The 19828-nt window shown below is 35.9% G+C and overlaps 1 protein-coding gene across 1 annotated transcript; it reads right to left on the bottom strand.

Annotated features, from left to right (window-relative positions):
- Positions 1-1394: 1394 nt before the first annotated feature.
- On the bottom strand, positions 1395-2222 carry LOC102537712 (olfactory receptor 10AD1-like). The gene has a single exon (XM_072973917.1). The coding sequence runs from the start codon at positions 2220-2222 to the stop codon at positions 1395-1397; it is 828 nt and encodes a 275-aa protein (XP_072830018.1).
- Positions 2223-19828: the final 17606 nt, after the last annotated feature.

Raw genomic sequence — 19828 nt, 5'->3', positions numbered from 1 at the left:
CTGTGCTCATTGTTTCTTCTTGATTACAATGGTGTCTCATTTCTTCTTGCTGACTGAGAAGTGCTTCTCACATGTCCTCTGAACTAGAGGTTCACCAATTTGGACTTAAAAGAATAGAGCTTTGTGGAGAGAAGCTACTGCTTCAAGTCACTGCACTTGGTAGTGTGTGATATGCAGGATGTGGAAAGGGTGGTATGTCTGTTTGACAGCATCCCAAGTGAGGTGCGTTCATCTTATGGAAGTAGCACCAGAAAACTATAGCACAGGCCTATTCCCTTTTCTTTACTCTCTATTATAAAAGGAGCATGAGAAAGATGCAATTTTCAAAGAAACAGAACAGCTGAGAACACAGTGCCCTTTCATGGGACACTGGGTTTGGTGAAGGAGAGAAGTGAGAGGAAGCCAGACAGGAAGGGCTGCAAACAAAAAGCCTTCTGCAGTGGTGCAGGTAGTGTGGAGAGGGGTACCTTAAAGTACAGGGAATGAAATGGGTCCATTTAAGATGAGGTGAGGTGGAATCAGAATGAGATGGAATAAAATAAAAGATGTTTGAGAAAAACAAAGGCAGCAGACAGAGGGGAGTTAATTAGGGGCATGGGCAACAGGGAAGGAAACTGACAGTCTGACAAGCTACTTGCATCTGAAGGGAAATATCAAGCAGTTATGTACTTTAGAAAATTAGAGGAGTTAGGAAGAGGGGGTTTGAGACCTGGCCTCTCCCACTTGCCTTTCCCCGACATACACAAGCACAAACATAAATTGGTATGTTGGTAGTTTAATGCCACCACAAAGTCTCCCTCATGGGCTAGTGGAGGCTAAGAAGATGAAGTTCAGGCTGCTGATCCTTAGTTTTTCTTTCTCTTCTTTTCTCTAACTGCCTTTTCTTAATGTCAACACTGCTCCCTAAATCCCTTTTGCTTACTCTTCCCCTTCTGTTTCTCATATAGGAGGAGCGTGGATGAGGGCAGATTCAGGACATGAGAGTGGAGTATGAGAAAGAAAATTGGATTAAAACGATAAGTTGAAAGAGAAAAAAGTTTACTCCTTTTTAGTATATTTAGTATATGTGGAACTCAGGCTGGGACTAGCATGTAAAAGTACTATACAAAGAAAATGAAATGGAGTTAAGTGAACTTATGTGTTTATAGATCCTGTTGTGAGAACATAGAAGAAAATTACTCAGGAAAGTCTCGGCTTCTCCTGAGGAAGGTCCAAGAGAAAACAGCGTTTAAAGTCAAGTCAGACAGATGAGCATCAGACATCAGTAGGATCTTCCGGGTCTGATGCTTGTACAAAGGAAGCTCTGAATGCTCTTTCCTGGAGCCTTTCAGCATTAGAGACTTACCCAACTGTCAGGGCTGGAGGAAGAGGCTGCCCCTCCAGCAGTCTTCCCACTAGACAGACTCTGCCTGGGAAAGACTGGTCCTCCCAAGGGCCCTCACCATGGCCCCTTTCATTTCTTTATTTCGAAAACTGTAGATGATGGGGTTGCACATGGGGGTGATGACGGTGTAGAGGAGGGAGAAAGGCTTGTCTTTGTCAGGACCGTGTGTGCTGCGGGGGTTCATGTAAGAGAACATGGCTGAGGTATAGAAAAAGATGACCACAGTCAGATGGGAGGCATAAGTAGAGAAAGTCTTTCCCCGACCTGAGGAGGAGGCCCTGCCCAGGATGGAGGCCAGGATGCGGGCATAGGAGATGGCAATGAGCACCATGGGGCTGAGCAGCACCACAATGGCATCAGCAAAGATCACTCTCAGACTAACCTGGGGGTCTCCACAAGAGAGGGCGATCACTATGGGGGCCTCACGGAAGTTTTCTACATGGTTGTCTCTGCAGAAGGGATTCCAGAATGACATACACTCAGGCAGGATGCCATTGATCAGCCCGAAGAACCAGGCAGTACTCACCAGTCTCACACAGACCTGCTGGCTCATGATCTGGGCATAGCTAAGTGGGTGGCAGATAGCAACGAAACGGTCATAGGCCATGAAAGCCAAGAGAATGCACTCAGCCACACCCACTCCAAAAACCAGATACATCTGGGTTAAGCAGGAGGCAAAGGTGATAGTGTGATTCTTGACCACCAGGTGGATCAGCATCTGTGGGATGGTGGTGGTGATGAAGCAGACATCCAGAAAGGAGAGGTGGCCAAGGAAGAAGTACATGGGGCTGTTGAGCCTGGGGTCTGTCCAGGTGATGAAGATGATGAAGCCGTTCATGGCCACGGCAAGGCTGTAGAGGGCTAGGAAGAGGGCAAAGAGCAATGCACTTGTGGAAAGGGAGCTCTGCTCAAAGCCCACGAGGATAAACTCTGTCACTGTGCTCTCATTTCTTAGGTCCATCATCTGCGGCCTGCTTGAGGAGGAGGACAGGAAAAGCACAGATAAGATAGTTATGTATAGTTTTTACCCACTTTATAAAAATAGACTAAGGGTAAATGGGTGAAAGAGATGGGAATTTCAGTAAACTCCATGCGAGTCAGAAGTGTCATGGGCATTGAAAATGCCAGTGCTGTTGTGGGCTGCAATGATAGAACCACATTATACACCAAGGGAGATTCTATTGCACTTTGTGTGAATCAGGCTGTACCTGAAATTCTGTATCCAGCTCTGGGACGTTTATTTTGAATGATTATCCACCAATGGGATTATGTTCAGAGACAAACAAAATGGTGAAGGATCTAGGAACCACGTGACAAAGACTTGAGGAAAACTTTAAAGGGAAGACTTAGGGAGAATCTGAGAGGGCCCTTTATTATTTATTTATTTATTTATTTATTTATTTATTTATTTATATTAAAATAGCTAATATTTTAAATTGTTCATATCACCACTATTAACAATAACCAAGATATAGAAGTAACCTAAATGTCCAATGACAGATAATTGGATAAAGAAGTTGTGGTATATATACAATGCAATACTACTCAGCCATAAAAAAACAAAATAATGCCATTTGTAGCAACATGGATGGACCTGTAGATCATCATACTAAGTGAAGTAAGACAGAAACAGAAAGAAAAATACTATATGATATATGGTATTAATTATATGTGGAATCTGAAAAAAAAAAAGGAGAGGTCCCTTTAACTGTTAATTGGTTTTTCATCTAGAAGAGAGAAGTTACATTTTCTGTGTAACCTCAATAATTAGAACTTGAACCAGAGAGTTGAAATACCAGAGAAAAATGGTATTTCTAATTATTTCTAATTATAAACTTTATTCTTTTAACTATAAATGTAATGCTTGCTTATTATAGAACATCTAGAAATTACCAAAAAACAAAACCAAAAATAAATAAAAAGAATCAACCAAAGAGAAACCACATCTCTATTTTAGTTCATATCTTTTCAGTAGTTGTTTTTCTTTGTTTATATTTTAAGAGCTTTTAAGACTAACACAAGGCCTGAGTAGAATCTTCCACAGGAACTTAAGTTAAGGGGAGAAAGGAGTATATCTTCAAGAAGAAATGCAGCAGTTATAGCTGATTCCAGGTTGGGGGATCTGCTACAACTCCAATAGAGAGAAAGTAAAAAGGATAAAAATTCATTCTTCATTTGTATGGGGAACTGGGAACAATTGTGCTCCACTTTACAGCCAAAAATGGTTTATTCATTGAAGAAACAAATGCCTACTATGTTCTATATATTGAATTAGGTGTCAAGGATATAAAATCATTCATGAGAACTTCCTCCCTAGCTTCATGGAGATTATACTATATCCCAAGACATTAGATCAGGGGGATAAGTAAGAGTATCGAAAGTCCATACATCATACGGATAATATTAATTTAAAAGTATACATTTATAAGCAGATATATTTAAAACTCTGTTGCCTCCATAGAGGGAATGTACTTTTTTGAAGGGTCATGGAACACTTGCAACATATTACTGGTATATTATAGTATAAAAAAAATCTTAAATGAATTCCAAAGATCCAAAAGAGTTCAGACCGTATTCACTACACTATAATAAGGCATTAAAATTCTAAAATTTCCACATAGAGGAGATTTCTTAAAATTCTGTTTATTTTCTCCTCTGAAGGTGAGAGCACACAGGTATTAGTCTGTGTATGGAATTTTCCTCAAGAATACTGTTTATCATCATATTACATACTTTAAATATCATAAAGTTGGAAAAAAAAAAAGCCTGTCAAATCAAAGTAGAAAAAAAAAGAATATAGTTAATGGAGTTAGCTTTTTTTTTTTTTTAATTTCAAGAAAAGAAAGTAAACTCTTACTGAATACTAGATTTAGAATGTATTGGTTTGATAAATAAGTTGCAAATGACATTCTTTTGATTAGAAGGGTTGCCAGGAGTGTTGTGCATTTGTGCACTGCATAAAGGCTCGTGAAGGAAAGAGTGGATGCTAAAGTCCAGTCTTTGTTCAACTTACCAAGTTGTGGACCTTGGTGAGGGCCTGTGTGAGTTCATAGGAGTGGCACCTTTATCCTAATTCTTCCCTGAGAGGGAGTGACTTTTTAAAATTAACCCAAATGTACCACACATGTTAGAAAGATCTGGCCAAGAGAATATTTAAATTTCACCACTTAATTTTTTTTTCATAAGATTGATGAAGTCTTTGAATAAATAATAATAAATAAGCCTAAGTTCCACTGAGTGGGTTTTAGGAATAAAAAGGCAATAAGCATTTCTTTTAATGCAGTGGTACTCAAACTGTGGTCCATAGATCAGCAGCAGCAGCATCTGGAAACCTGATAGAAATGCAAATTATTTGGCTTCAACCAGATCCAGAGAATCATAAACTCTGGGGATGAGGTCTAACAATCAGTGTTTTAAGAAGCCCTCCATATGATTCTGATGCACATTAAAAGTTGAAAACTACTGGTTTAATGCAGGTGTGGACGAACTACGGCTCTTAAGCCAAATATAGGCCATTAGCTCTTTTTATAAATAGAATTTAATTGACACACAGTCACACTCATTTGCTAATGTACTGTCTGTGATTTTTCCCTCTACAAAGGCAGAGTTGAGTAGTTGCCAGAAACCATCTAGCCTGCAAATAGGGATGTCAGATTTAGCAAATAAAAATATCAGATGCCTAGTTAAATGTGATTTCTAGACAATGAATAATTTTTTATTACAAATATGTTCCATGCAATTTTAATAAAACTAAAATATTTACTATCTGGCCCTTTACAGAAAAAGCATGCTCGTTCTTGCTAAATGTTATGACTTTAGAGTGGACTTGCTTTTGATAGACAGGAGAACGTAAAGGAAGCAATGAAAAAGGCCTTAGTCCTGATCACACACCTGGGATTCTGATGTGGAGAGTTTTAAGTACTTCTTTCCCAAGAGGACTCAACCTAAGAGATCAGCCTTCTGAGATGGAATAGCAAGTGCCATTTCCTTTTCTGTTTATTAAATTTATTATATCAGTTGCTTTTCCTTTTTAAGTGATTAGTATTACACATGCTCAATAAGGTCAAGCAGATGTTTTAGAAGAATTGTCCAACTAATTCAAGACAGGATTTTGTGACAATAAACCTAAACATGATTAGGAAAAACACCACACTGACTTGAAAACTGAAAAATAAAAAACCCTCTAAATACAACTCTTCGATCAAACAGGAAATCAAAATAGTAATTACAGAGTAGCTAAAAAAAACACTGATAATAAAAGTAGCATATATTAATAAATACATACATAGATATTTGTTAAAGGAAAAGTTAATAGCCTGAAATACTTGTATTACTTAAGAGAAAGGAATAAAGATAAATAAGTGAAATGAAACAAAATGAAATAGCTCAAGAGGTTAGAAACATATAAACAAAATTATCTTAAGGAAGACCAGAAAGGGAATATATGGAAAGATCAAGGGTGAAATTATTAAATACAAAACCATAAAAAAGTAGAGTTAATAAAAAAATTCAAGAATTGGTCCTTTAAAAAAGCCAATAAAATAGACAAACCATTCTTTATATAATAGCAACAACCAAAATGCAGTGGGGGGAAGAAAGTACAAATATACAAATTAGAAACTGAAAAGTTGAAATAATCACAGCCACAAAGAAAAACAACTTATGCAATAGTACTTTGCAAAACACTATGACAATCAATTGAAAGTCTGGAGGAAAAGATAACTTTCTAGGTATATATAAATCAGTAAAATTCATTAAAGAAAATATAGAAACCAAATTAAACTAACATCCTGAATGAAATGCAGTAGTTCTGAATCTTGGCTTCACATTACAGTCACTTGAAGAGTTTTTAAATGTCCCCATGCCCAGGCTGCATACCAGACTATATAAAGCAGAATGTATTGAGAGGGTCTCAGTCACCAGTGTTTTAAAAATCTTCCCAGGTGATTCCAATGTGTGGCCACATTTGAAAACTACTGAAATAGAGAAAGTTGACAGAGCTACGCCCCAAATAGCTCCGGGCCCTGATAGTTCCATAAGTGAGTTCTTTCTAATCTTGTAACAACCAGATTATTTTTGAAGGCCAAACTACTCATAAGAACAGAAAAAATAATGGCTTCCTGATTATTTTTTACAAAGTTATCAGACCATTGATATCAAAACCTGAAAAAGTATTCAAAAGAAAACTGTAATGAAGATAATTTATTAATAATGATGAAATAGGCAAAATAAGTTATTAGCAAGTGAAATTCATCAGTGCATTCAAAGAATAATACACCATGATCAAGCAAAATCCATTCCAGTGATTTAAAGTTCTGTTTACATTAGGAATTCAGTACTGTAACTACTGTATTAATATGTCAATGATGAGAAGATTCTAATCAACGAGATGTTAAAGCATTTGATAGAATTCAACAGTGATACCTGATTTCTAAAATTCCTTAGTAAAAGTTAGTACTAGAAGGTATTATAAAATAGTACTAGAAAGGGGCTTCCATGTCATAATTTAAAAATTTATCCAAAATAAGTTTATTAGAATATATATCATGTGTTAGGTATTGTTTATTCTGATATGGTATAGGTTGTAAACTTTTAAAGCTTCAAAGCCATACATGGAGTAGGTAGTTTTTCTTTTATCTTCATTTTACAAATAGTCTTTTATCTTCATTTTACAAAAGGGTTACTAATTTTCCCAGCGTCACGCAGTGAATAACTAGTGAAGGGTGAATTCATATCTGGGGAGTCTGATTCCAGAAGCTGCACTATCAACTATCCCCATAGCTTCAGGCTTTCGGATGCCCTACAATTAACTAGCCAAAGCATTTGACAAATGAATTAAAGGAGTAGTGTGTTGGTAATGTTTAACAGATGGCTCTGATGGGGGCACCTGATTTGTAGCATTTGCCAATTTCCAGTGGTGTAAATACTCCCACCGTGACCTATTTCAAGCTAGAAATGTGACACCACTAAACATGGAGTCAGGAAGGGATGCACATTAGGTCACTATTGTATGGTTGTCAAACCATATAGATGTAATAGATGTAAATACATAAACTCAAGAGCATAGATGTTAGTAAAATGTAGTGAAAAGCTTAGGAAGTGATGAACTTTGAGTACCTTTGTTTTGTAATATATTTAGTAGTTTGTTATAATTCATTTATAATGGCTGTGTTTAACAACCAGTTCTTAAAATTCCTGAAAACTTAACAATTGGCTCTTGAGAGCTGGTACCAACTGGCGCCAGCATACCACTGGAATGAAAAGTAAAGGTCAGAATTATTATTTGCAGAAGGTATTTCTAGGATTAGGGTGAATTTCTCCCCCACTATTTACGTTTCTGCCTCAACCAATAAGGAGGTTAGATTTTCTACCTTGGAGGGAATAATGTTACAGGAAACACTTATGACCCCACTGTTCATCTTTGTTCTAGAAATGACCTAAATATCCCTCAGTTGGGCACTGGTTATATATATTATGGTACATACATAAAATGGAAAATCTTGTGGAATTCATGTCTTACCTCATTTTGTTGCTCTGTATGGAAATGGTCTGTTTGTCACCAAATCGCTGCAACAGGAAAGAAAGAAAGTCTCATGGAGGCTGTGGACGGGCTAGCCCAGGGAGGCCATCTGACATTGGGGTCCTCTCTGGAAGAGACAGTAGCCCTGTTAGCTTACATAATCTCTTACACAAAATTTCTCAAATCATTACAGATGAATGTCTACTCAGATAAAATTTCTTCCCATTTATAGTAATTTATAGTTTACAAAGCATATTCACATATATTATTCCATTTAACTCATATAAACCTATGAAGTAGATAATATCTCCATTTTACAGATTAGGAAACTGATGCTCAGATTGCTTAAGTAACTTGCCCAAGGTCATTTGGCAAGTAAATGAAAGTAGAGATGAGATTGAGATTGAGACCAGGTCTTTTAAATCCTTAGAATAACTTTTCCACTATACCAAGGTGCCTAGGGCAGAGATGTCACTACCTCCTGTAGGTTATATCATTAATTAATGTCCCATTTAGCCAGGAATACACACACACCCACGCACACAAACACACTTTATAATCCACATTTCATTATAGTTAAAGGCTTCATTTTTGAAATGAATCCCTAATAAAGAACAATTTATTATGAGGGGAGAGAACCCTTTGAGATTTGGCTATTATTGATTAACCATTTTAGTCTTTTTACTCAAGTCCTTTTTCCATGCCTTGCTATCCTTATTTCATCATTACCTTTAAAGTTTCCAGAAATAAGAAAATAAACAACTAAAGAAGACACTGATTGGAGACATAGAGGAAACTATAAGAACTAAATAAGCACATACATTTTGCATTAAAAAAAATTCAGTGTATATACTATCCCTGGCCAACAGGCTGATCAGATCATCTCTGAAACAAAGAATATATTATGAAAGGTGTTGACTCAGAAGAACACTGTTAAGAGAGATTTAAGAGATTAAGAAAGAACATTCCCGAAAATACCCCTATTCAAATATGGTGACCAGCTTTTCTCCAACTCCAACAAGACAGAACAATAGGAAATGGAGGTAAGTGCAACAAGAGTACTGTACTTACTTAAGAGAGGTTAAGACTAAAGGAATACTTAATTGATTTTAATGAGGAATCTGAAAGCATCAAAGTAACTGACCAGGGAGTATTGAAAAATCTTTTCTGGGATCTTTGCAAATAGGACAGAATCCAGGAGACCTTTCAGGAGCCTGTGCTTCCTTCTGTGTTTGCTTTCTTTCTTGTTTAATAACATCAAGATATAGCCACTCATTTAAGTGGGAGATTGAGTGACCTCTTTCACTTCTCCCTCACTCATCTCCATATCCAATTGCCTTCCAATCTCTTGTTTCAAACTTTATGCACTCTACACTCCATTTACTATTTATCATATACAAACCCATTTATTTGTTCATTCGGTATTTATTTGGTGCCTACTCTGCACACACTTCACTCCTTGCCTCCATGCTTTTACAAATACTGGTCATTGTCTAAGCAATGGCCTTCATCCCCATTGGCAACTGGTGAATTCTTTCTCATCTTTTGTGATGCAAAGAATATGCCGTCTCCTCAGCAAAGCCCTCCCCGACAACCTGTCATCTCCACCAGCTTCTTTTAGTGAAAGTCACTTAATTCTTTTAGAATTAAGCTCTTTTGATCCCATTATTTGCTTTTTAAACCACAAGTTTTGTGAACAATTTATACAAGGTCCACAAAATAATTGGAAGAATTAAATTAGCTTTATAACAGACAATTCTGGCAAAAGAACACTCCTGAGATACTTAACAATATTATCATAGATTAGCTAAGAAATAAATACTAAATACAACTGATAGAAATAATCAATACAAAATGAAACTGAAAATAGGTAAAGCTGTATATGGTAAGATTTAGATCTATAAATTTTGACTTGTGAAAATGGGACTGGATAAAAGTAATGCCCACAAAAGAAATCTCATAGTAGCAGAAGCTATTACAGTAAAATTTATTTGGACAAAAGACTGATAGAACTGTGTTGATAAGTTAAACATAAAGGAATTAGTTTGGGACAAAACAATTTCAGTATTTTTATTCACATGATAAAATTGGAAATATTTTAAGTACTGTGAACGAAAATACTCCAATGTGAGTGAAAATACTGCAAACATATCAGTAAACAAAGAATGCTGAAACCAAGTCATCAGCGGCTGCCGCCACCCCCCAGTGGGGACAGGCCTGCAGCCCAACCTCTGCAGCCACTCACAATGGTGCACCCTGAGCGGACTCAGAATAAGAAAGGACAGGATACTGGCCCTAGATAGCTAGGTGCTTGTCGAAGGAATGAATTCAGTGAGCCCAAATGTTTGCTTCCTCCCATACATAGAAAAGCACTAAATTCTTTAACTTGAGATGCCTGATTCTCTTTAGATAACAAGTAATCTTTTATTGTTCCAACTACCTGGTCTTTGTTGTAAAGCTCCTATATATCCTAGCTCCTCCCCTACCTCTTCGGAGCATTCCCTCAGAGTGATCTGAGAGGCTGTCATCCCGGCTCGAGTCCTCCCGCCAAATAAAACATGACTTTTAAATTTTAGGCTGCGCGTTTACTTCAGTCGACCGTACTATACTAGAAACTGATCAAGGAATTAACTTGGGTTAATAGAATTAATTATTCAGAGTAATTTTATATCAAAAATTCATTGATGCAGGTATAATTCTGACTTAAATGCTTTCATTCACTGACATAGAATCAATCCCAGGGCCAAAATAGTGAGAGAAATATAACTAGAATCATAATAGTGGGACAAAAATGTCTACTGGTTCTCCAGCACAAAGTAAGCTTTTGATGAATGGTTTTTGAACAAGTAAATGAATATTTAAACAGCATGATTTTTGTTGATCACTTTCTAACTATATAACCTATTAACTGAAATCTGCCTGAAATTTATATTTATCAAATTTTCAATATTAAATACATGATTAGATTGTTTTAATCTTCTGAAATTTTTGCATTACTTTGTATACTTCTCTCTTTCTTTAGCTTTCTTTTGAGCATTTCAGGGAGTTTTAAATTCCAATTTAAAACTATGTATCCTCCTGCCTTAAATTTAAACAAACAAAAATATATTCAATTAATTAGGAAATGAGAGTATTCAATATAAGTGGATCAAATAAAGAAAAAGGGACTATTCCTTTAAAATTAGAGAAACCACCATCATAATGTTTAATATTTCTTCAATATTTCATTGATCCTTCTGCTTTCCAAGAAGGAAAGAGAAATTTGTGGGCAAAGGAAGAGAACTGAGAAATGTAAATTAATCTCTTTCCTTTAGTTTATTTTAAGGAAGTTTCACACCGCAACTTAATTATAATTGTATAAAATTTTGAACATATTTCCAAAGCCCCCAGAAAGACTGGAAGAAAATAGAATTGAATTTTAAATGAAGGAGAACTTTGGAGCCAAAGATGATAAATCACCAGCCTTCTGTCCCACACAGATATGTTTTAAGCCTACAGTCTTTCCTCTGAAGGACATCCCACATAAAACTCTAAATTGTAACTTCTCAGGGAAAAACAATCACAAAATCTTGCTGCACTGGGTCTATTCTCATCAACAGCTAATTGGAGTTTAGTGGTGGTCTCCCTGTTTGGACAAGCCTCAAGTCCTTCCCAGTCCCAAGACTCCTAACTGTCACTTCATTGCATTATCTATCTGACCACTATAGGGATTTGGTCTTTGCCTAAGTCCTAAAAGAAATCATGAATAGAAAGATAGATTTGACTATATCAAACAGAAAACTTCAGTAGAACCAAAAAAAAAAAAAAAAAGCAAATATAAGAGGTAACAATATACTAAATTTATTATGTAAACAGCTTATCAAAAACACCATCTTAAGAGATAAAAGGCCAAGCACTGGTAATTCATAAAATTGGAAAAAACATCCAAAAGCATTCAAACTCAATAATCAAACAATAGTTTTAAAACAATTAGATACCATTCCTGATCCATTAAATTAAATAAATTTTAAAATTATAACATCAATGCTGGTAATGTGAAGGAAAAACCAGGCTGGTCTGACAAGATAACTCATAAGTCTAGGAATGTGAAGGAGAGGCTGGGCTGGTCTAACAAGATAATTCACAAATCTAAGTATTGGAATACTGATCTGAGTTCTGCTAGACTAACTTGTAAATTTAAGTTAATTAGGGTTGGTTTGCTGTTTATGTTTTTTGCTAGCCAGCTGGATTTTCGAAGATAAATATCTGGCTTTGGAATGTTGGTTTGCTGCCTCCCCGCCTCCACTTTTGTGATAGTGATTCTGCTAAAGCTGTTCCATGCCTATTGGCCGAATACCCCAAGCTTGTACTTTACCCTATAAAACCTCATGTGCACATCTTGAAGGTGCTCAGAGCTTCGGAGCAGAAGCCCCTCTGAGCCCGCCGGCGTAATACATCTGAGTACTCCAACCCTCCGAGTGCTGCTTGTTTCTTGACTGGCCTGTCATTTCCGTAACAGTAAAATGGTACTCCATTCCTGGCTGGAAAGCAGTTTGGCAATATGTACCAAAAGTTTTAAAAATGTTCCTTCTTTTTAATAGACCCTGGAGTTCAATGAGCTGGATGAAAATCCTGGTTTCAACACTTACTAGCCGTGTAAATTAAGGTGACAAATTAGCATGCCTCAGCTTCCCCATCTCTAAGATAAGAATATTAATAATAGTACCTACATTATTGGATCATTATGAGGATTAAATGAATCAATACTTGTGAAGTTTTTGGAATAGTGCCTGGCATGTAGTGCTAAATAAGTTTTCTAAACGTGAATAGATTCAACTATTTTTAAAATTTACTCCTGGAAATTAATTACCAAAGCTTTACACACAAAATTGCAAATCATAGCATTATTTATAACAGCAAAAAAGTAACAAGCTGTAATAGGGAAATGGTTAATTATATCATAGAAAATTAAAGTAATGAAATATACAGTTATTAAAATTATGTTTATGAACTCTGTGTAATAATGTTAAAATATTTAACATTATAATTTTAAGTGAAACAAAAAGCAAACTATAAACCAGCATATTTGGTATACTCAAGACTACATTAACTAAAAAGCAATCACCTTTGCATTGATAAAAGATTGAAGGAAGTTGACCAAAATGTTAAGTGGTTCCTTGTAGATGGTAAAGCTAAGAAAGATTTATTTTGTATTCTCTTCTCTATTTTCTACTTATTTAAAACTCTGCATTCTTCACTTTTATATATTGCTTTATATACATTTTAAGGTATAAAGTGATATTATGTGAAATAATATTATTTTTCTATGATTTATAAACTGCATCAAAGATAAACACACTTCTCATCTACCCATTACATCTTCTTACTCTAAGTGTTTAAAATATTCTTCTTAAACTGAGCAAAATTGTGTATTACTAGTTTTTTTAATAAATACATAGTTACATATATATGTAATTAAAATATATTGAAAAGGGATAAATCAACTTAATAAATATCTAAGTTATTTATTCACTCAACAAATATTTATTAAGGGCCTGTTGTGAGCCAGGCCCGAGCCAGACACTCAGGATATAGCAAGTGATCAAGATTACTGTCTTCATGATGCTTCCATTCTATCGGAATTAAGAAAATAAAGTGGGAATGTCTTTGGCTAAAACAATCTTGAAAAAATACATATCTCAGAGAACTAAAAAGGATTGAGAAGGGTTAAAGTCATGGTATAGTTAACCAAAGTCCATCAAATTTAATAATTATTAGACATATGAACTTCAGACAATCATATTTCCATGATTTCATTGGATGTTAAAATTAAGCAAAATAAAACAGACCCCTAAGCTTAGAGTTTGGAATGAAATAAACCAGTACTTACACTTCAGCTTTACCACTTACTAATAGTATTTCGTCAACTGGTGTAAAGATTAATTGGTAAGGAAAATACCATACCCAATGTGACTGACATTGCTTAGTACAGTACAATGTGACTGTAGTTGCTTAGTACACATTCATTACCTTCTCTTGTATTTCTTTTCTCTCTTCTTTTCTTCTTTGCTCTTCATATGTTGGAAGAGATCTCTTAAGGTGTTGAACCAATATTCCACTGCTATGGAAGATTGCTGGGTAGAAACTATGATTTTTAAAAAATCACTCTTCTGAATCAGGAAATGATTTTGTGTATCAGATTAAACTCCTGTCCTATCTCTGACTCTTTGCCCTACCTCCTTTTAATTTTATTTATTTTGTAGATCTTAGAAAAAAATGGGAACAACAATCTTCATGTTATTTGCCTTATTTTGTAATGTATTCACAAACCTCTTTGAGACCACCTCAGCTATTTTTTCCCAAAGGAGCAGGAAAGAAAAATGCACAGAGAACTAGGAAAACTATTCATGCAGGCAAATGAATTGAGAGAAAAGTACAAATGGGAAACGAGGAAGAGAAATACATTGTGAGGCAGATGAAAGATAAAAGGTGGATGGGCAGAAGAGAAGATGAATTCAAATAGGGAAATAAAGTGAAAATTAGAAATAAGACAAGAATAGGTTGTGAAAACATAATAATTGCAAGAATCTCATCCATTTCTCTGACTTTTCATGGTTTAGATTCTCTCACATGTGCCTCACAACAGCCTGCGAGGAACTTCTTGGTCTAAAAATGTGTCACTAACAGGATTTTAAGATGGGGAAATGGAACCTCAGGAAAGAGTAAGTGACCTGACTTGTCAAGTAGCTAGAGAGGGATAGAGGCAAGGCTTTAATTATGGTCTTTTAGTATCCTCAAAACGTCTGTGGATCAAGGCCATTTATCAATGTTTATACTGTATAGCACAGGGAAATATATTCAATATCTTGTAGTAAAGTATGGTGAAAAGAATATGAAAACAAATATATGTATGTTTATGTATGACTGAAGCATTATGCTATACACAAGAAATTGATACAACATTGTAAACTGACTATACTTCAATAAAAAATATATATATACAAAAAAATAAAATCAAAAGAAAATTTCTGGCTCCTTATACAGTGCTCTTTCTGCTATTCATGCTGAAAGAGGTTGGAAAAATTATTAAAGATGGGGATTGAGAGACAGGAAGATGAAGAACATGGTGAAGGCAAACAGAGAGAAAGAGAAAGAAAAAAATTCCCAGGAAGATAAAAAGCCAAATAGGAAACAGACTGACAGGCACACATAAGCATAATGGTATACGTCCTTAAATGGTATAGAACCAACTCCCTAATCTAGAAGTTAGGAACCCTCTCACTTCAACCAGATGACTCAGAAGAACTGATCTGGTCTCTGGGCTCTTTCCGCTTTGTAGATAGGTCACCTCAAAACCAGACCAGCTCTCTCATCCAAGCCATCTGTCTGCCCCTCAGTCAGAGCCAGAAGGGCAGGTGGGCAGACTCAGACAGCCTGATAGAAACACAGAGGGGAGATACAGAGGAAGAAGCAAACAAACAGAGAGAGTTGGGAAAGCAGAGACATAGCTAGACATCTAGAGAGGGAGAAACAGAGCAAGGAGTTAATTGAGTCAAGATCTGTCACTTCTCGTTTATGGCCACTATGTGCTCTGCCCTGGTATGATCTGAACGCAGGTGGTTTCTGAGGGAGACAGTGAGTCTCTGATGGATGCCAACAGAGGTAGAGTCAGCTTTCAGCACAGGAGAAGTGAGCACATAAACTGACCTTCTCCATGGGCTTCAGCACATGCAGGTGAGGACACTGGCTGTGCTGGTATCAGGCCCAGAGTGAGGGTGCTGTGAGTTCTCCTGTAAACAAGCAGTTCATTTATAGAGTGTGAGCTCCTGATCCCTCTGACTCTACTGTACTCTCCCTGCTGTCTCTCACTCTGTTATCTCACACATGTGTGCACACACACACACACACACATACATACCCTCTGATGTAGCAGGACATCCAGTAGGCTCTCAACATCAGGGAGGTAGAGGTTGCTTCTACTTGTTACTGACAGGAAACCCTGTAACAGATGAAGAATCCATTTTTGAAGTCTGCCTTCATCTGTCCAAGTCTCAGGAGTTTAAGCAGATCAGAGCAGCCCTAGGATCCTCAGGGAGACTTGTCCATTGGCAAAGGGCTCTGGAATTTCTGGGCTAGCTTCAGGTTTCCCAAACAGAATCCTTTTTTCCCTACCCAAGACTGCTGTTTGAAGAACTAAGGGTCATGATATTTCCATGTTTCTTGCCCCCTTATGCCAGACACAGAATCCTCATCCCCAGAGGTAGCACCTACTTAGAACCTATCATGCTTACCCCCAGCCCCAATCTTCTTAGGAAAATCCGGCCCAACGTGGGATCCCAGGAAATGAAGAGGATAGTAAGTTTTCTTTGGAAAAATGTTTATTCAGAACAGTTCTTAAATGGAATCAATTATCTAGTCATGTTCAAAATTCCCTTCTTGTCTTGTATACTCTTTTTTTTTTTTTAATAGTTGGGTTTGTTAGAATGAGAATCCAAACAAGACCTAGTACTTATAAGCAGCACAGGACAGGAAAGAGTGAGCCATGTTAGTAAGACTAATTTTGCATATCTCTGCTGGCAGAGGGAAGGTTCTAACTTCCTCCCTTGCTTTTTCAGATGGGCTTAGCAATTGCACAGGGCTGAAGCTATAGAAGCAGCATTTCAGTGAGCTTGGCCAGGGCTGATAATGTGATAGTGTATCACATGTAAGCCTCTATCTCTACCTCCACTTTCTCTTCAACCAATCTTTGATACCATGTGCCAGGGGCAGTCTATTTGGGGGCTGTAAGAAACCTTTCTTTAGGAACTGCTTGTGCCTAGGACAGTAGTGCAATACGAGGAGAAACCAGAGAGAAGGTAAAGCAAACAAAGGCCTTCCTGCCAGGAGATCAGGAGATTGTCACCTGCAGAAGATGAAAAAAGGGTTGACCTCTTCTAGGAGCATCTTTAAGGAAGGACTGATATTTTGCAATTGATTCATGAAATGAAGACAATGAACAGCCTCCAATCCCAGTAGTATGGAGATAGCTTTAAATCTATCTCCCTCTAGTTTTGAATCAAGATGAAGACAGTCTAATCCTCACACTCTAGGATTCACTCTTGAGGAAAATTGCTTCTGGGGTGATAAACAGACTTCTTTACAGGACTAACCTTGTACCCTTAGTTCTTTGATGAAGCCCTAAAGTCTTTCACTCATCACTAAGTCTGGAAGAGCAATATCAGATATTTTGTACCATCTGCAGGTATTCGTGGTAACCGCACACCTATCCACTTTTTAAGGCTGATCAAAATCCTTAATACATTATTTGTACAGTATATTTTTGAATTTTTAAAGCTGGGTGTAGTGGAATATCTGGAAGGGAAAAATCCTTCCTGAGTTAAGATGATTAACTCCATAAAGGGTGATTTATTAATTTTTTTGAGAACAAGCATTTTTGTGCAAAAAGGTTGGCAAAACTTTGTCTTTACCACATTTTATGAAGTTCTTGTGAAGGTTCCAGCTAGAATTCGGGTCTAGGGGCTCATCACTGTTAACTGATATTTAACAAATGGTAGAGAAAGAAAATAACTAACAGGCACAACTCCCAAAAATCTGTGTCTTTCTTTGGGAAATGGTAAACGGAGTTTCTTAATTTTAATATAGTCATTTTTAAGATTTCCCCCTTTTTTCAGTTAGTAATTTTTTTGTATCTGTTTTAAAAAATTTCCCTACCCTGACATCATGTAAATATTCTCCTATATTATTATCTAAAGCTTTATTGTTTTGTTTACCAATTAGACCTATTAAATTAAATGGACATTGTTTTTGTATTCTATATACATCAAGTAGGAGTCAGATGCCACTTTTTTCTACGTGAAAAACTAGTTGTATAGGCATAATTAATTAAAATATCTTTTTCCTACTGCTTTGCAGTGCCACGTTTATTATAAATCTTAAATGTGTAGATTTTATACGCGCAAAATCATGTTGTTTGTTAGTAGAGACAGTTTTAATTCTTCCTTTTCACTCTTTATGCCCTTAACTTCTTTTTCCATAGCTCATTACACAATGATTACAATACTAAGAGTGGAGATAGTTGTTTTATTCCTTAAATGAGTATTCAAGATTTTGTCTTAAGTGTGATATGAATTATAGATTTATTAGTTGTTTGCTTGTTTGTTTTTGTGGCTTCCTCTTGTTAGATTGAGAGAGGCTATCTTTGTCTAGCATTTCAAATTTATTTTCTCAAAGTCTCCAATATACTTCCAAAGATTTTTAAATTTCCTATGTTTCAATGGTTATTCCTCCTTTTTTCCCTTAGTTAGCAAATAGTTTATCTATTTCTTTTCAAAGAACCAGGATTTTCATTTATTAAATAATATATTCCTTTTTTCTTCACTTCATTATTTTACTGATTAAAGTATAGTTGAGTTCCAATATTATGTTAGTTTCTGCTGTACAGAATAGCGATTCAGTACTTCTACAGATTATACCCCATTAAAATTTACCGCAAGATAAAGACTATAATTCTCTGTGCTGTACAACTTATCCTTGTTGCTTATCTATTTTATCTATGGTAGTTTGTATCTCTTAATCTCATACCCCTGTCTTGCCTCTCTTGCTTCTCTCTCTCCCTGGTACTCACTAGTTTGTTTTATATATCTGTGAGTCTGTTTCTGTTTTGCTATATACATTCATTTGTTTTTTTTTTTAGATTCCATGTATAAGTGATGTCATACAGTATTTGTCTTTGTCTGGCTTATTTCACTAAACATAATATTCTCTAGGTTCATCCACATTGCTGTAAATGGCAGAACTTAATTCTTATTTATGGCTGAGTAGTATTGTGTGTGTGTGTATATATATATATATATATATATATATATATATATATATATATATATATAATACCACATCTTCTTTATTCATTTTTCTATTGATGGACACTTGGGTGGCTTTTATATCTTGGCTATTGTAAATAGTGCTGCTATGAACATTGGAGTGTGCATATATTTTTGAATTAGTATTTTCATTTTTTCCAGATATACACCCAGAAGTGGAATTGCTGGATCATATGGTAATTGTATTTTTAGTTTTTTGAGGAACTTTCATACTGTTTTTGACAGTGGCTGTACCAATTTCCATTCCCAACAACAGTATACCAGAGTTCCTTTTCTTTACATCCTCACCGACATTTGTTATTTGTAGAGTTTTGAAAAAAAGACACCTGCACCCAGGTTATGTTTGTTTTCTGTATCTGTGAGTCTGTTTCTGTTTCTTATATACATTCATTTGTATTATTTTTTATATTCCACAGATAAGTGATATCATATGGTATTTGTCTTCCTCTATCTTACTTCACTTAGTATGATATTCTCTAGGTCCATCCATGTTGCTGCAAACGGCAGAATTTCATTCATTCTTATGGCTGAGTTCCATTGTGTGTGTATATATACATGGTTTCTTTTTGCCATGCAAAAGATTTTAAGTTTAATTAACTTCCATTTGTTTATTTTTGCTTTTATTTCTTTTGCCTTAGAAGAATGATCCGAGAAAATATTGCTAAGATTTATTTTAGTGTTTTGACTGTTATCTTCTAGGATTTTTATGGTTTCATATCTTACATTTAGGTCTTTAAACCACTTTGAGTTTATTTTTGTATACATTGTGAGAGAATATTCTAATTTCATTGTTTTACATTTGGCTGTCCCATTTTCCTAGCACAACTGTCTTTTCTCCATTGCATAAATTACATTATCTAAGATTAATTGACTGTAGGTGTGTGGGTTTACTTCTGGGCTCTGTATTGTGTCCCATTGATCTATGTGTCTAGTTTTGTGCCAATGCCACACTGTTTTGATTACAGTAGCTCTGTAGTATAGTCTGAAGCCTGGAAGGGTTATAGTTCCAGCTTTGTTTCTTTTTCTCAGGATTGCTTTGGCAATTAAGGGTATTTTGTGGTTCCA

This window comes from Vicugna pacos, chromosome 12, assembly GCF_048564905.1.
Source record: "Vicugna pacos chromosome 12, VicPac4, whole genome shotgun sequence".
Lineage (NCBI taxonomy): Eukaryota > Metazoa > Chordata > Mammalia > Artiodactyla > Camelidae > Vicugna > Vicugna pacos.
The sequence above is the reverse complement of the archived record's forward strand: the minus strand, read 5'-3'. Positions and strand labels throughout refer to the sequence as shown.